This window comes from Thunnus albacares, chromosome 18, assembly GCF_914725855.1.
Source record: "Thunnus albacares chromosome 18, fThuAlb1.1, whole genome shotgun sequence".
Classification (NCBI taxonomy): Eukaryota; Metazoa; Chordata; class Actinopteri; order Scombriformes; family Scombridae; genus Thunnus; species Thunnus albacares.
This window is the reverse complement of record NC_058123.1, coordinates 18,329,761-18,346,425: the sequence shown is the minus strand read 5'-3', so window position 1 is coordinate 18,346,425 and position 16,665 is coordinate 18,329,761. Positions and strand designations below refer to the sequence as shown.

The 16,665-nt window shown below is 38.3% G+C and overlaps 2 protein-coding genes across 3 annotated transcripts; both read left to right on the top strand.

The window, feature by feature from the left end:
• The first annotated feature begins 1,241 nt into the window (after window positions 1–1,241).
• LOC122968261 (adenosine receptor A2b-like) lies at window positions 1,242–10,890 on the top strand. Of its 2 annotated transcripts, none has more exons than XM_044333327.1 (6): window positions 1,242–1,507; window positions 4,743–4,888; window positions 5,019–5,296; window positions 5,515–5,646; window positions 7,468–7,571; window positions 8,610–10,890. In XM_044333327.1, the coding sequence occupies exons 3-6, from the start codon at window positions 5,100–5,102 to the stop codon at window positions 9,581–9,583; spliced, it is 1,407 nt and encodes a 468-aa protein (XP_044189262.1). In that variant the 5' UTR covers window positions 1,242–1,507; window positions 4,743–4,888; window positions 5,019–5,099; the 3' UTR covers window positions 9,584–10,890. The 2 variants fall into 2 exon arrangements, with proteins under 2 accessions (XP_044189262.1, XP_044189264.1); XM_044333329.1 differs by lacking the exon at window positions 1,242–1,507 and adding an exon at window positions 1,888–2,292.
• Window positions 10,891–12,194: 1,304 nt separating this feature from the next.
• On the top strand, window positions 12,195–15,561 carry snrpd3l (small nuclear ribonucleoprotein D3 polypeptide, like). The gene is made up of 4 exons (XM_044333330.1): window positions 12,195–12,340; window positions 13,159–13,299; window positions 13,912–14,104; window positions 15,354–15,561. The coding sequence occupies exons 2-4, from the start codon at window positions 13,174–13,176 to the stop codon at window positions 15,416–15,418; spliced, it is 384 nt and encodes a 127-aa protein (XP_044189265.1). The 5' UTR covers window positions 12,195–12,340; window positions 13,159–13,173; the 3' UTR covers window positions 15,419–15,561.
• Window positions 15,562–16,665: the final 1,104 nt, after the last annotated feature.

Here is a 16,665-nt window from a genome sequence, read left to right as displayed (position 1 = left end):
ACAAATCCTCAGAATTTGATTGTCTTGGCTAAAGCAGTTTTATGTTGATGAATGTGTTCAATCTGACACATGCATTAAATGTTTTCAACGAGTTATGGCTTTATAATTCAAATGTAGTGCAGTACAGTATACACATTTGTGTGATAACTATACTTAATGTTTTGAGAATTTTAACAGGTATACATAATTGATTGGATGAAAAGGCATCTTGTTTCATGAAAATGGTTTACAAACATTAATGCAAGATGAGAAATCCATACACTGCTACATGCAGGCCTACATATTGTTCTGACGATACTGAGTAACATACAGGGTGTTGCTTGTGTAAGAGTGAATGAGAAGTGAAAACTTTTCTAACAGGATACTAAAACAGAATTGTGGTTTTCTTGTGTAAGTAAGTTCAACCATTGGCTTTTACTTTACTGTTATACATATAACAAATTGCATGTGTACAGTTTAATCTTTTAAAAAAAACAAAAAAACATGACAAAAACCACCCTACAAAAGGTGAAATGAAACTGAAAAGGAGTTAATAACAAACGAGAAGCTTCCTGTCTTTACAGTATAAGACGTCATTTGTGGTGTAATGCTGAGTTTGGCCAAAGGTCTGAGATAGACTGAAAAGAGAAGTGCCTACATGAAGAGATCGCTTTAAAAGCAGATGTAATTGACCACAGTGCATTTGGTGAAAGACTTCTTGTTTTTCTGTGAGAATCAAAAGTTACGTTGGAAGTGGTTAACCAATATGTAAATTTATGTGTCTCAGTCACTTATGGACGATACAGCCGGAGGATACTGCCCAGAATGGTCCAAACTAAACTCTCTCATCATACCTGTAATTTTACTACATACTGTCCCTTGCAAACCTTTAAGCATACACACATTTCTCCCATTTGTTTGTGTGCTCACTTTTACGCGCCGCTTCATTTACCACAAACCAAACAAGGGTGCGTGGTGCGCGTGAACGCAGAGAGGGCTTTCTCACTCTCTTTATGGCTGAAATTTTCACATGATGTGAAATTCAGAGATTTACATCGTTTGATATACTATTAACTATTTTATTTAATCTATTTTAAATACATTTCATTTTATTTTCGTTTCGGTTTCTTTCCTTTATTTTTGCACCCTTATTGTCATCGATGATTTCCATTGGTCCATCAGCGTTTACCAGAATCCCCCTCTTAAAACACACACACTCTCTCTCTCTCTCTCTCTCTCTCTCACACACACACACACACACACACGCACACACACACACACAGACACACACAGTAAAAGCGGCGGCGCGCCTGCGACCACGGTTTCCTGTTAAAGCTTGTCAGTGAGCACCTTGAAACGCCGAACACAAGCAGCGGTCCCATGTCAGAGGATTTACACCACTTTTATTCACTGGAATTCAGAATTAAATGAATCAGACTGCAGTGTTTTTCTACTGTTTAAAGTGCGTACAGATCATCTGAACACGTTGATAAATAAAGACCGGTTAACATTTATCCAGCTTTATAAGGTAAGAAAGTAATTATTATTTACTTCTTATTCAGATTATGTTTGAAACATATTGGGTCGTGTTTGTTTGGGTCGTTTTCTAACACGAGTAGGTCTACTAACAGTTAAACAGGTGTTTTTCTTTCCATTACTTACCATTCCTACACGTCTGTGTTTTGAACAAAAGCAGACTCAAAACAGTCTCTGACCATTCTTTATGGTCTATGGTTTAAAAATGTAGGCTACTTTATAACAAATAAGCTTACAACAATGAGTAATTAGCTGTAATTATGATAGAGTGTTTATCTACATCCATTTCTATGGCTGACAAATGAAAACAAATATTTGGGATCAGTCTGAACCTTTTTTTCCCACCACTGGACATCTATGACATTAAACACATAACTTTCAGTGCTGTGATTATTGGATCCAGCTGCTTAGCTCAGATAGCTTTAATGTCTCTGTTTTCCTATCTGTGCCTGCAAGAGCTCACACTATGATGTCAGAACCTCTTTTATTGGCTATACACACAGTGCTTTCGCCAATAGTAATAGAGCCACTTTTTGTTTTCTTTTGACTTTGGTGGGGCTGAGCTGGTACAGTGATTGACAGGGCAGTGACAGATCCCCTCCAACAGGATGTCCATTTTCTTATCACTTCCTCCAAGGCCCTTGTGTGTTCACATATAGCCATCTTTATAATAATGGGGAGTAGTTTTTACCGAGGCAGTCAACTGGAAGAGGGAAAAATGAAGGTTCATCTGTGAAAGTTTATGTTGTTGCCGATAAACTTCTGAATTGAGGAAAAGTAAGTTATTTTTTTTCTTCCTGTGTGGGATTAGAAACTTTTGCAGCCACTTGAGGTCTTAAAGAAACCAAAGAGCAAATTTCTGTTGAGGCTTTCCCAACCCACTGGATAAACCATGGTTTTTAAATTCCTCCAGGCTGTGAGAAGGTTTCAGTAGCAGAACAATAGAGGAAATGTAGGACTTTGGTCTGATGTACTGCCAATTAGGATCACTACTGTGTTAACAGAGGGAGATTTATGAAAGAACAATGACTGAAAACTTCCATGAATGTGAAATGAGTGAAGGGGAAGTAAATGGGTTTTTCTGTTCTTGTTACATTTTCAACACTGGTACATGCAGTGTCTTTTTACATTTACATGAAAGGACACTAAAGTGCAAGTATAGGGTCACTAAACAAGCTTTCTTCATCAAGAGTACTGGTGTTGCACTTTATTTGAAAAGAGCTGTGTAGTAAAATATTTATTTCTAATCATGTACAAGTCTGAACCACTACAATCAGGAAAAATAAATGATACCTTCTACACTTTTTAAACTAAACAAATATAGATTTGATCTGAACTGTAGGAAATGTCAGTTTCCGATCTCAATGTGTTTGTAGTTTAATATTACTCAATGGGGAATTCCCTCTGATTAACTAATATTTCGTTATCTCATCTTTCACAATACATTTTCACCTCACAGCTTATAAGAGAATGACAATCAGATAGCCGTTAAAACATGAATGAAATTATCTGACATCTCCTGGATTTGAGCACAGGCGTAGTCAGAACTCGAGCAGCAAGATGAAGATTAGTGAGCCTCACACTGGCTCCGAGGACTGACTGAAACTGATCAAATTCATTTTGTGGTAAGATTATAATGATGCTTCATCAGCATTGCCTCTGTGGTTACATTTCTAACACAGTAGGAGAAAAAATGGGCTGGGAAACAGGGTGATTAAACAGAGAATGGACTGGGAATTCCTATTCACTGCAACATGCTGACGTAAGTTATCTGAAATAGGTCAGAATGGTCCCAACATTGCTCCTATAGTAACCAAATGGCCCCCCTTCAACATCACAGAATCGCTTGTTTGTCATATATTCAATCTTGTTGAATCATCTCGTCAATGATGACTCGCGGTATAGACCTTGGCAGGAATTAGGTCATATTTACAGATCGTTTTTTCACTGCAGTCAATTACTTTCACCTCCAGCATACGTCTGCTCTGTGGATTCTGTCCATCGACTCATAAAAGCAGCTTCTATATGTGTGTTTTCTGTTTTAACCAACAGGATAAAATGTGTGCTATAGTCAGGGATGAACTGCCAAACAGAAGCTCAGTTAAGATGTTAATGCTGGTATTATATCGATATTTAAGAGTATTTAAAAAATCCGCTAATGATATATCAGCCAGTAGTCTTTTTTTTACATAAATATTTTTATTAGGATCCCTTAAAGGTATAGTTTGTTTATAGTTTTTGGGAAATGTGCTTATTAGCTTTTTCTGATGAGAGTTTGGTGAGCCTCCTGTCAGTAACAATGGAGCGGCAGGCAACTCCCCGTACAACCGCAACTTGTTGTTTCTACATTTTGGTTTGTAGATGCATTAAAGAAACAGGAGAGGCCAGGCTAGCTGTTTCCCCCTGTTTCCAGTCTTTATGCTAATCTAAGCTAAACGTCTCCTGGCTCTAGCTCCATTGATATATTAGTCCTGAGAGTGGTATCAATCTTCCCGTCCTAACTCGCGGCAAGAAAGCGAATAAATGTCAGGTTGCAACAGATCTGGTTTGGATGATGCTTCCAAGTGTGCTCACAACAGAGCACATCAAAGTAAAGCCAGTATCATCAAACTAAATCCTTTGCTGTAGTTTTATTTCAATGATTTCTATTCAATAATTAATTTACAGCATCAATTCCTCCTCAGTTATTAATATCTGACATGATCCGGAGACTTGTCTTTCTCAGTCGCTCGAGTTGTTCAGTTACCCCAGTAAACTGAATAACCTGGCCTACATTTCCTGAAGGTTATCTGAGGTTGTACCATGTTTGTAGCAATGTACTGTAATCTGTTTACAGTATAGTGGAATTTAGTTGAATACCCTGAAAAAGGCGCAGGTCAACACAGTACAATGACTTTGAAATTTATAGGTGGTTTATTTTGTGTAATTATCAGTGATTGTGGAGGAAAGCATGTCATTGGCTGGAATGATTAGTGTGTTGAAGGGTTTCGGGAAACTTTTCCTGAAATAAAAGGTGCATTGTTGAACTGTCTGCTTTGGCCCTGTATGGAAAACAAACTTTCCCGCTGTCTTCCAGAGATAGATGGCTTTTCTGACCTATGTGTGTGTGTGTGTGTCTGTGTGTGGGTGTATATGTGTGTGTGTGGTAACTTGCAATCTGTTTGCACAGGCCCTGATATTGTGTTCTTTCTCTCTCTCTCTCTCACTCTATCTCTCTTTCTCTCCAGACCACCACTCTTAATTTGGCAGCTTTTGGGAAAAACCAGACACTCTCTCCTCAGTAGTCCGCCATAGTCTCTGCCAAAGTCGAGTTGAGAACAAAAGAGACAAACACAGTCGCAGAGACAAAAAGGTTGACTGACAGACTGATACAGTAAGTTTGAAAGTAAAAGTTATGAAGGAGGTATAGCATCACAAGCGTTGTTTGTGGTGGCAGTTTCCTGCCTTAGCTGTCCTCCTGTGACACATTCACTCTTTTTTTTACCATGTGGTCTGGCAAACAGGTATTTTCTGTAAAAATATGCCGAGCAGCTGAGTGTGTGGGATGAGAGCGCAAAGAAAGCAAAAAAGAGGAAAAAATAACCATGCAGTCTTACCAGACAGTCTATATTGGCATGGAGCTGGTAATTGCCTGCCTGGCTGTGGCTGGGAACATCCTGGTGTGCTGGGCCGTCTGCCGCAACTCCAACCTGCAGAGCATCACCAACTTCTTTGTGGTGTCACTGGCAGTGGCTGATATTGCTGTGGGGCTGCTGGCCATCCCATTTGCAATCGCTATTAGGTATCATTTCCTTTGTTGTTTCATTTAAAGATCACTTAATCATTTTTGTATGACTCATTTGTGAAAATCATACTAAAATTTTGAGAGCCGTACTAATTTTGTGTCTCAACTTAAGAAAAACAACTTTAATAGATTTGTCACAATGTAATAATGATGTTTATGTCATCACATCTGTCTTTTTTCTGAACCTGTGATGTTTTCTTGCAAACCAACACCAGTATCGGCTTCTGTGCCTGCTTCCACGGCTGCCTGTTCATGGCCTGCTTCCTTCTGGTGCTCACCCAGAGCTCCATCTTCAACCTGCTGGCAGTCGCTGTGGACCGCTACATTGCAATCAAGAACCCACTCAGGTGAGAGGAAACAATGGGATTACATCAAACGTACTAACAACTGAAACCTAGACAGCTTTCCACGCTTGTTGGGTGTAAACTGTTTGTACCTCAATTTCTAACACGCTCTTTTCACATGTACAGAAGCAAGTCAGAGGAAAAACATTAAATCTGACAGGCGTCCAAAGCACACATGCAGTGGCGTAGCAAAACGCATTGAATTATAGTGAGATATTATTCAATTAAAGCTAATCTGGCCGGCTGCGGGGCAGACAGAGATGTATGTCTCCACAGCCTTTATTGGATTATTGTTTGTGTCCTGATGGAAGTATTAAACCTGCTGAATGCTTTGATCATAATCATCCATATAAATCAACACCAGTCAGACACCATTACTTTAAAATGCCTCACTTATTTTGCTTGTTCCTTGCTCAGTCCAACAGGTGCAACAGGTATTTTGACACACACATTGTAACCAAACCCACCGTTTCATTCAGAACTGCATCCTTGTTTGCTTCTGTCATGAGTGGATATTTAATCAAATAACCCACAGCAGGTGATACATTTGCATAAGCAGTTACATAACTGCTTGGTTTTGCCTCTGTGTGTGTATGTTTGGTTACACTGGTTCCACAACCCTGGCATCAATGATCAGAGAGCTAATAATTCATCAGTTTTAGGAGGCTTAATATAGCGTACTGGCTGCCATCCTGACAAAACATTGGGACAATTTTAAGTGATGTTAACAACAATACTGAACCAAATCTGCCCACTTATTAGTTCTGCATGAAGCAATGTGCACTTTAATACTGCCAACAAAAGTTATATAGGTAGAGATTCACAGTCTTAAGAAATACCTCAATAACTTGAAGATGTAGGGATAATTATGAAAAGAGACAATTGAAATGTAGAAAGCCAGATTTTAGAATAAAGTTGGAGTATTTGAAGTCCAGTTGACTGGACATCAGTTGCTCAGACAGTTTACTTACATGTGACATTCTAGGTGTCAGTATTGCTAAAATTGACCAAAGAAAAAAAAATTTACAACATAAAGCTATATATTTGTGGTAAAATATCAGTGTCTTATTTTAAAATACATTTCTAGAGCCAATGACAGTAGGTATGGTGTTTAGCCAATATTTCAGTTTAACAAGCCCAAAGTGCAACTTGAAGACTGTGAATCCAAGTGCAAGTCTGCTTTGAATTACCATCAAAATATTAAAGCTTTAACTACAATTTGTGTTTGACCCATGTTAGTGCAGTAAATCAACAGATATTAATATATACCATTTTGTATTTCATTGCATTGCTCAGAGGCTTTCATATGACTACACTGCAATTACAATAATTATAATGAAGAAAGGAAATGCCATATATAGAAGATGTATGCACGCTCCCACAGCTGTTTGCAGTCATGCAACAACACTCAGCAGAATTTCACACTTTGTCTCTTCTACGTGCTAAGATGAAAACAGTAGAGAAGCCAGAAGGAAGAACATAAAAAACAGACCTCTTCTGAGCTTTATTAACAGACATTTGCTAAATCAATTTCTCAAAATAAAAAAACACACACTTGATGTGTGTGTTTTTTATCATCACACCTACAAATGATCAGCAGCACTGAAGAGATACTGGTTTAATGGTGGCCTCGATGTGTTCTGTATTTAAAAGGCAGCCATGCAACAATATGAAAATCTTCAGCAGAACAATTGAAATCTCGCTTCAGCTTGTTATATAAATAATCCATTTAGGCTTGAATGCACATCCATTACTACCGCAATGAGATTAGATAAAGCCATGTATTATCGTAAATGTATTATTGTGTTCTGCTCAACCTTACAGGTACAACAGCCTGGTGACAGTGCAGAGGGCAAAGGGCATCATCGCATTGTGCTGGGTGCTCTCAGTAGGCATCGGCCTAACACCAATGCTGGGCTGGAACAATAGTGAGAGATTTAATTTGTTATAACGCAAATGTGTGCTTTCAGTGCCTCCTAAAATTTTCTTACTAACTACAGGAAAACATACACAAGGCATCTGTTACATCATCCATAGGTTTCTGTGGGGATGTCTTTATGGCTTAGTTGTGGTTTACATTCATTTGATTGCAGGATATTTACAGCCAGAATATGAAAATTAACATGTAAAAGCAAGATTTCATCAATACAAACACTTTCCTAAACAAATTGTACCCTACACTCCAGGATCCTGCTACTAGAACAACCATTTTCAAAACTGAAATATGAGGGGAAGTAATAAGCCCATGAAAAAAGACACATATAAAAAGAAGGGTTCCCTGTGGCGTTTTTTACCTCTAGTAGCACTATGGAGCAGTTTTGTTTGTGTCGTACACACGCATGAGGACACAGGTGACGTGATACACAGTCCTACCAATCGTTTCACACTATTCCACTGATCTACAGGTGGCTGTAATGCGCAGAGAAATACAGCAATGTATCAACAAGGACAGAGACAAAGAAGACTGCTCAAGTCAGTAAATATAGATGTAAGCAATGCAGGATTTATAATACTTTCAAAAAATCTGTTTTACAAATGTTTTATGAGGAGGGAAATGGATTCAACACATCTGTTAGATCACAAGATTACACGCAATGAGATTGGATGAGTAACAGTGAATGTAAACATATTTTTTGTTTGTTTACAAGAAAACTCCACACTGGTGGAAAAACGCATTGGTATCTTCTTAGAGAAAAGTTGTCCCATTCCCTTCAACTGTTACAATTAGAGGAAATGCATCTGATTATCCACAATAGCTTCAATTCAGCTAAGTGGTTAGATTATTTTAGGAAACCGTTCAGGTGCGATCCATCGTCAGCATTGACAGTAGCTGCCTATGAAGTCAACTACGACAAATTACATGAAAAATACTTAACCATGTAAGATCCTTTCTGTTGTGTAAAAAGCATTGTATTTGGCTGACATGATCAAAAAAGGTAATAAATTATTCTGACTCTGTTGTACAGGTTTGAACTCCACAAACTGCAGCAACAGCAACAGCAGCTGTTCCGAAGGCATGACAGAGTGCCTGTTTGAAAGTGTGGTTAGACTGGACTACATGGTCTATTTCAATTTCTTTGGCTGTGTGCTGGTGCCCCTGATGGTCATGTTGGTCATCTATGCCCATATCTTCATGGTGGCACGGCACCAGCTCCGATTGATGGGGATCAAAGTTGCACATATACCTGCTCCTCGAGAAATAACCTCACCCGCAAGCTCATCTCGTACGACCCTGCAGAAGGAAGTGCACGCTGCAAAATCACTGGCCATTATTGTAGGTTTTTTTGCTCTGTGTTGGCTTCCCGTGCACATCATCAACTGTTTCAACTACATGCGTCAGACCTGTGACCGCCCAAGTCTCTGGGTGATGAATACTGCTATCATTCTCTCCCATGCTAACTCGGTTGTGAATCCCTTCATCTACGCCTACCGCATTCGGGAGTTCAGACAGACCTTTCGGAGAATCCTGTATCAGCACATCCTAGGGAGGAGGGATGGACTTAGGGTTGGGAATGGTGATGGCAGAGGTGATAAATGCAGCAGTGTCATGCAGGCCTCTTCCCATACCTGTAAAGGGGGTTCATCATGTGGCACAGTGGTGAATAGCTATGTCCAAGACCCAAGTCTTGACAGAACTCTCCCAAAAGCTTCCTGTGAAGCCTCTAGCCATTGGACATCAATGTTAGATGCTGCACCAAGCAGCTACATACCCAATGGAAACCAAATAAAGGGTAGCACCCTGTCAGCAACACAACAGCAGCCATGCATCACAGGATTTTCTGCGCAGGATGGAGTCGAGTCAATCACATATCTAGGGGGGACAACAGATGTTTTGGAGGTGAGAGACAGTGAGAGCTGTATTTCTTTTGTGAATGTTCAGGCTCTCTTCCCAAAACAGACTGGCCCTGCACACTCCACAAAACTTACAGAAGTCTCATGACAAAATATTTAGTTATTGAAAATATATTTGCTTTCCTCTTCCTGAAGTCAAACATAAACTGATTGGAAAGCAATATTTTTGCCTGCTTTGACACTTTGTTCTCCTCAACCGTCTCTGGGCCAGATCAGATCAACAAGCACACAACAAAAATGGTAAAAAAGAAGGTTGACGTTTAATATGGGCATTCTCTTAACATGTAGTTCAATAAGATGTTTGGCAGTATGTTCTTTTTCTAAGATAAAGGTGATGTTTTTTCAGGTTGCATATCTTTAAAACAATGTGCATTTAGAAAACACTACTTTCTCAGTTGTACTGTATTTACAACAGACTGAACTTTAAAAGGCTTGAACTGCAGTATTTGTCATTGTTGCATCATGTCACCTTTTGTAATCTAAAAAAGTATGATTTTTTTTTACTTACAGAAGAATTAAAAGTCTTAAGTACTTATTAGTTCACTGTTTTTCATCAGAGGTCACTTTCTGCTTTAAAACTTAGACCCAGCAATTTATTACCAGTTTTACTATGAACTGGCTTATAACAAAGACTCTGTACCGCTACACACAAAGCACAAGTATGCTGTTGTATGTCTTACTGAGAGCTGTAACTAATGGTCTAAATGAACCATAAAACATTCCTCTTTGACAACTTGGGGAAAACAATGACGTTTGAAGGCAAGCATCAAGAGTTTGCCTTCTCTTGATCTGATCTGTTAAAAAGTCATTTTTCAAAGCGCTGGATGGCTACAGAACAGTCGATGTTGCCAGTTTGGTCAGTGATTTGATAACTGCCAGGCAACACGTGTCCGTTGCTGGTTCAACAAGTATGTGACATATGCGTCAAAGGGACCAATGTATACAGGCTGGTTACCAACCAGTCAAAACAAAGAGCTTGGTTTATGAAGTCAAATATCACTGTCTATATCTGTTGTGTGGCTATTTTCAGAGTCAGGCTCATACACATAGACAGCATAAAAAAAAACCACACACAAACATAGTACATACACATCACCGCAGACTACTCAGCAAGAGGTGTTTACAGAGTAGCCTGGCTGCTGATGCCAGTCAATTAGCCTAATGCAATGGAAATCAAGTGAAGGTTCATTTGATGATGTCTTTTATTATGCCATTATGGTTTCCCTTTCCTCATTAAAAAGCCCTTCCACTGTGGGAAAGACCTGCATTAAACAACATTTACGTGCCTTAAAGCAATCCTGTAGACATGTCTCCAGGAATAAACATACATGGGTATGTATCTGGCTCATGTATGTTGTTTCAAAATCCATATGCATCCATTATTTATCGCCCTTTGTGATCATGTACTGTATTAAATGATAAGCATCATGATAAGCATGAGATATTGGTTATGAAAATTATGTGATGATTGTGCTGGGTATGAGTGATTAGAATCTAAGTCACTTCGAGACAATAAAAAAAACAACTCCTTGATAAACAAGGGACTGTTGGAGTCTGTTGTCTTGTAATGACAGACAAGGCTCCAACTGGACATCATGATGGTGTGCCATACAGTCATAAACTACTATGTAGGAGTGATGATAAGAACATGCAAAATTTTTGTGTGCCCTTTTCGGAAGAACAGGCAAATTAGCAGAGACTCTAACACAATTATTTGGCAGCAAAGGCAAGATTTGTTTAAGGATTATCTTTCCATTCTCTATCAGGCAGATGTGGTGGATACACCACACAATGAAAGAGCATGCTAAATATAAAGTGAATGCCTCATGGCTGACTGTTCTGGCAAAAGTCTAAATGTGCAATGTAGGCTTTGTGATGTTAGTATATATGTGTAGGGCGTTGTTTGGTTGGCATGGATACCAAACTGGATAAATTCTTGCAAGTTTAACTTTGATGGTCTTGTGTTCAAATCTGTACAAAAAAGTCTAGTAATTCAGGTCAGACCATACTGTAAAGACAACAGAAATTAGAAATGGTCATTGTGGCAAAACACTGAGCAAAACACTGAGCATATTTCCACTAACACATTAACTAGATTCATCCATTAAATTATACAAATCAAATTTTAAGAATTATAAGGTTCTACCTGCAAAGTGAATTTGAGATATTAAGGTTCAAAGTTTTGGCATCCTAGTTAGCAAAACTGATATACGGTACAGTTCTCTTTTATTTGTCAAAATAACAGACACCCTTGTATTCTAATATCAAAATCCTATCACATTTTTAAATGGGGTCTTTCAGATCCGGTTATTTTCAGATAGAACTTTCTAACTCTGGGAACTTTCTTTTCACTTGGGATTATACATTTCTATCTGCTGAGCTTCACAGAAGGTGATGATTTTGTTGAAAAGTAGACAGATTAGTCTTACTTTGTTTTAATACACAAAATCAATGTCTGAACTACTAAAGGGAGTTATGATTTAGAATATTTGGGCACAGGCGACAATGTAGTTGCATGTTTTAAATTTAGACATAACTACATTTGGTTTTCATTGACAGATTTGAACTGATAATACAGATCATAAAGTTTTACCAACAACAAAATTCAAGACAATTGGGGGGAAAAAAACAATTATAAACATGGTTAACGCATGGTAAAGAGGCAGAACCCAAGTCCCACAATGCACCGCGGGACTCCACAGGAAGCACTTCATTGAACCATTGAGGCATTGTGGGTAGGCGGAAAAAGGCTCAAAAAGATACGCGAAAGCGACAAACGCACGTTGCATAGTCGCATTAGAAGACCAACAAAAAGGAAGAAAATAGTTTTCAAGACAGACTCGAGGTAAGACTCTGAGCAGATTGCATTGCGAAATAGCATTTTCACAACAACGATGTTTGTGTGTTTGTGTTCATTAGAGTTAAACCAACGCTAATTCATTCAGTCTGCTAACATGGCTCCGTCTATTATGTCGAATCTCGAGTCCGCACTTCAATTCACGTTCATATTTTAAATTACCTTTTAAGTCGCATAAGACACTAGTTTGTTATATTTTGTACACATTACTCAAAAATGTGTCAAGAGGACTTAACTCGTGTTACGATATTGTGTCTTCATCAAATGCCAGCTAGCTAATGTGGCTAATTTAGCTAGCTAACTGTTAGCGGTGAACTTGCCCTCCTTTTGCAAACGGTTGGTCATATTTGTCAAAATTTTTAACTTGGATTTTCACCATTTTCGTATCCTTCCAAATATCAGTCCTGGCTTTTGTATGAAACCGATGTAACATTCTTTTCAAAGTTATGTGTGTACGTTTCAGACCAGCCGCTACTAGTGTTTAGTGATGGTTAACGCTATTTATGTGCTGTATCGTCAACAATTCTCCTTTTTAGAACAGCAAATAGAGAGCCTGCCATTCTCGTTTTTAACCTGTTCCAACTTTAAACGCCATATGAGGGCTTTCAGTGACAAAATATTTGTCTAACTCAAGGAGAGTTCTAGCAGCTTGAATACCAAACATAAAAGTAATTCTGTTGAATATAATGTAAACAGCTTTATTGTATAATGAAAACATTATACTGTATAATGTAAAGCCTAGTGTTGCATGATTTATTATGGGACAAAACATTGTAACATTTCATGCTATACATTTTGTGTTTCAGAGAAACGGTTGAAAAATGTCCATTGGCGTACCCATCAAGGTCCTGCATGAGGCAGAGGGTCACATCGTGACCTGTGAGACCAACACTGGAGAGGTGTACAGAGGCAAGCTGATCGAGGCTGAGGACAACATGAACTGCCAGGTTGGGCCTTATTAAAGAATGAGTTATAATCACAAATGAGACTCCTCCGTAAAACCTAATTTCTGTAATGTTATGGCCTCTTTCATTTTGGGTATGTTTCTGTGTCACCCTGCAACTAAATGTGTTTAGATTGGTAAATGACATGCCTGAGTACTTCCATTTTACACCGTTTGTAGTATGAGCTTTAATGTTTTGTAGAGTGTAGTTCTTTGTGGTGGTCCTTTTTAAAATAATTATATATATATATATATATATAATTGTAATTAAGTGACAATCCAAACAGCAAACTCTGGTGGGGAGTCATATTGACACATTAGTTGTTGAACTTGCTCCTCAAGTTCTGCACCTCTGGCCCCAAATCCTACTAACTACTTAGTATTTGCATTAACTTGTGTCCTTGGAGTTAATTGTTATCTGATTTTCCTTTTCACAGAAAGCATTTTGAACTGTCACAGAAGGAAAAACACAAGTGTAAATAAGAAAATCAAGGATAGCTGAATTCCATTTAGCTGTTTCAGTTTCAGGGTCCTGCTATTGTGCTTCACTGTAACAATATCATGGTTTACTGGCACACTTAAAGACAACAAAGCCATTTTTCCCCTCTTTACACAGATGTCCAATATCACTGTGACCTATCGTGATGGCCGAGTGGCACAGTTGGAACAAGTGTACATCCGTGGCAGCAAGATCCGCTTCCTGATCTTACCTGACATGTTAAAGAATGCTCCTATGTTAAAGAGTATGAAGAACAAGAACCAGGGATCAGGCGCAGGAAGGGGCAAGGCAGCCATTCTCAAAGCACAAGGTGAGTGGGAATGTTTCGAACCAGTGTCACCCCGAACATTTCAAAGGACTCTGGCTTTTTGTTGGCACAGCAGAACTGCAGCTCATCGTAAGAGAAATCTTTCTGGAGATGCTGCTGAATCCCTTTTGTTACTTGTCAATGCATTTACTTGCGCAAAGCACATTAATTATAGATCAGTTTACAATTTTTGGGAACCTCATGCTTGTGAATCGTACTTGCGTTTTAACACAGAGATGAGATTACAAATCTGAGAAAGAAAGGCGTACAGATTTAAACAGCTTTCCACAAAATGGCTTTAAAGCAGTATTAACTGAGGTTGAGGTGACAAAAGTAACCCCAGCTTTTGTATACAACATCGATACAATAACAGACACCTTTTTATATTGTTTTAATGGACTAAAGTAGCCCTGTATTAAACACTATCCTGTCCCTACTTTGGGTCTGGCAGAGAGGCATTGATTCAACTCTGATTGTTAGTTAAAGGTAATATTTTAAACAGGGATATTTTACTTTATCGCGTTGTACATGTGTTTGTATAACTGTATAAAGCCGATCACAATATTTACAATCATTTCCAGGTAAAAAAAAAATACAAAAACCCTGCATACATACCCTACATGCAGTTTAATGGCGCAGTTGATGTTAATTCAAAGTGTATACATCTCATTCAACTAAAATGCATGTTTGATGCTTTCATATACCATTAATAACAACACTTTAATGTTAGGTGTTAGATCTAATTTACCTTTTGGGCCACAGACTTAAGAAAACACAGCTTGACTTTACCCCAAACTAGCAGTTAGTCTGACTGCCGATGAGATGTCGCTGTTGGTTAGCTTTGGTCTATCAAAGATGCTGGTAAGGCAACAAAGCAGAAACTTCAGGTCAGAACAGCATGTTTAACTATATATCTTCAAACGTTACAGTTATGGTTGAAAATAAGAAATAAACAGGTTTACTGATTTCACATATCTCTGCAATTCAAATCGACTGTCAGTTGTCTACTCGGAAGTGATTGTTGTTAGCGCAACGTCGCAGTGATTCGGTCTATTATCCACATCTTGCATGTGTTCATTTACTTTGTAGATCATCTCTGTGGCAGTCCTGTCCTGAGTATCATAAAATGAGTGAACAAATGGGGCTTTGTGTGACCTGTCATTTTGTGATAATTTCTAAATTATACAATTTTTCTAAAAATCCGTTGTTGTTGTTTTTTTTGTTTTTTTTTTTTGTCTTGTTTTCTCTGCAGTGGCTGCAAGGGGCCGAGGCCGTGGTGGAATGGGAAGAGGCAACATCTTCCAGAAGAGGCGATAACTGCTCCAACTGTGTTATGATTGTTGCGTTGTATAGTCTTTTTTTTTTTTTTTTTTTTTTTGGTTTGATTTTTGTCTTTGGAATGGACATGTTTTGTTTGCAATCTTTGCAGTTTTTTAATGAAAATAAACATATTTCAATTTGATGTTTCCTGTCCTTTGCTTAACTCAGCTCAGATATTTTTGCGTTACCACTTAAGTTTATTTTTTTTCCTCTCACTGAAGGCCGGATTTACTGGCACTATTCATTTGATCACTTCATTTCCCTACCTGCTCCTAGCAGATTTTGCATTAGAGATATTTTTTTCTTTTTTTATCCATAAACAATAAATTCAGGTTAATAAAGTACTTAAAGGGAAAAAAAGTATTTGGTGTAATAGACATGATTGGCAAGATGCCCCAACTACAACTTGTCACAAATATTGACTCAAGTTTACCCAATCTAGAAATAGCCTAAAACTTTGTTTTGCTTGAAATGGAGGTTAATCTGTCAGTCTGTGTAACAGAAACAGAAATTTTAAGTCACCATAAACTGAACTAATAAGCTTAAGAGGATCTTGAACTCAAAACTAAGTTTTTGAAGGACATCTAAAAGAAGGTAGAAATGTCGTAGGGTCAAGGATATTATTCAGAGGTTACTCAACTGACTGCACATGAAGGTTGGTTTAACTACTCACCCTTTGAAAATATATAATGCCTTGTGTGACTCTGAAATCATTTGGGTTATCAAATTTGGCTTGAGACTTCACATTTTTAACTGAAAGCATGTGTTATAGACTGGAGGTGTGGAGTTGGAAAGATATTTTTGTCTACCCGGCAGGGAAGATCCAATGAATGACACTATGGAGTTGGATTATAGGAAGGGTAGGATCTACAGTTAGGGTGGTGTGAACCCATGAGAGAGATTAATGGGCTTTTTCCACTACAGGAAGTTCCTGACCTATAACTATACCCACTGTCTCAGGTTCTGCCTTCTGCTAAAAGTTAGCATATGCTGTCAAGTCAATTTTATTTGTATAGCCCAATATCACAAATCACTAATTTCCCACAGGGGGCTTTACAATCTGTACAGCAATACAACATCCTCTGTTCTTAGACCCTTGATTCAAATAAGGAAAAACTCCCTAAAAAAACATTTTAATGGGATAAAAACGGAAGAAACCTCAGGAGGAGCAACAGAGGAGGCATACTACCAGGACGGACAGACAGACATGCAATAGATGTGTGTACAGCAAATTGCAGAAATAC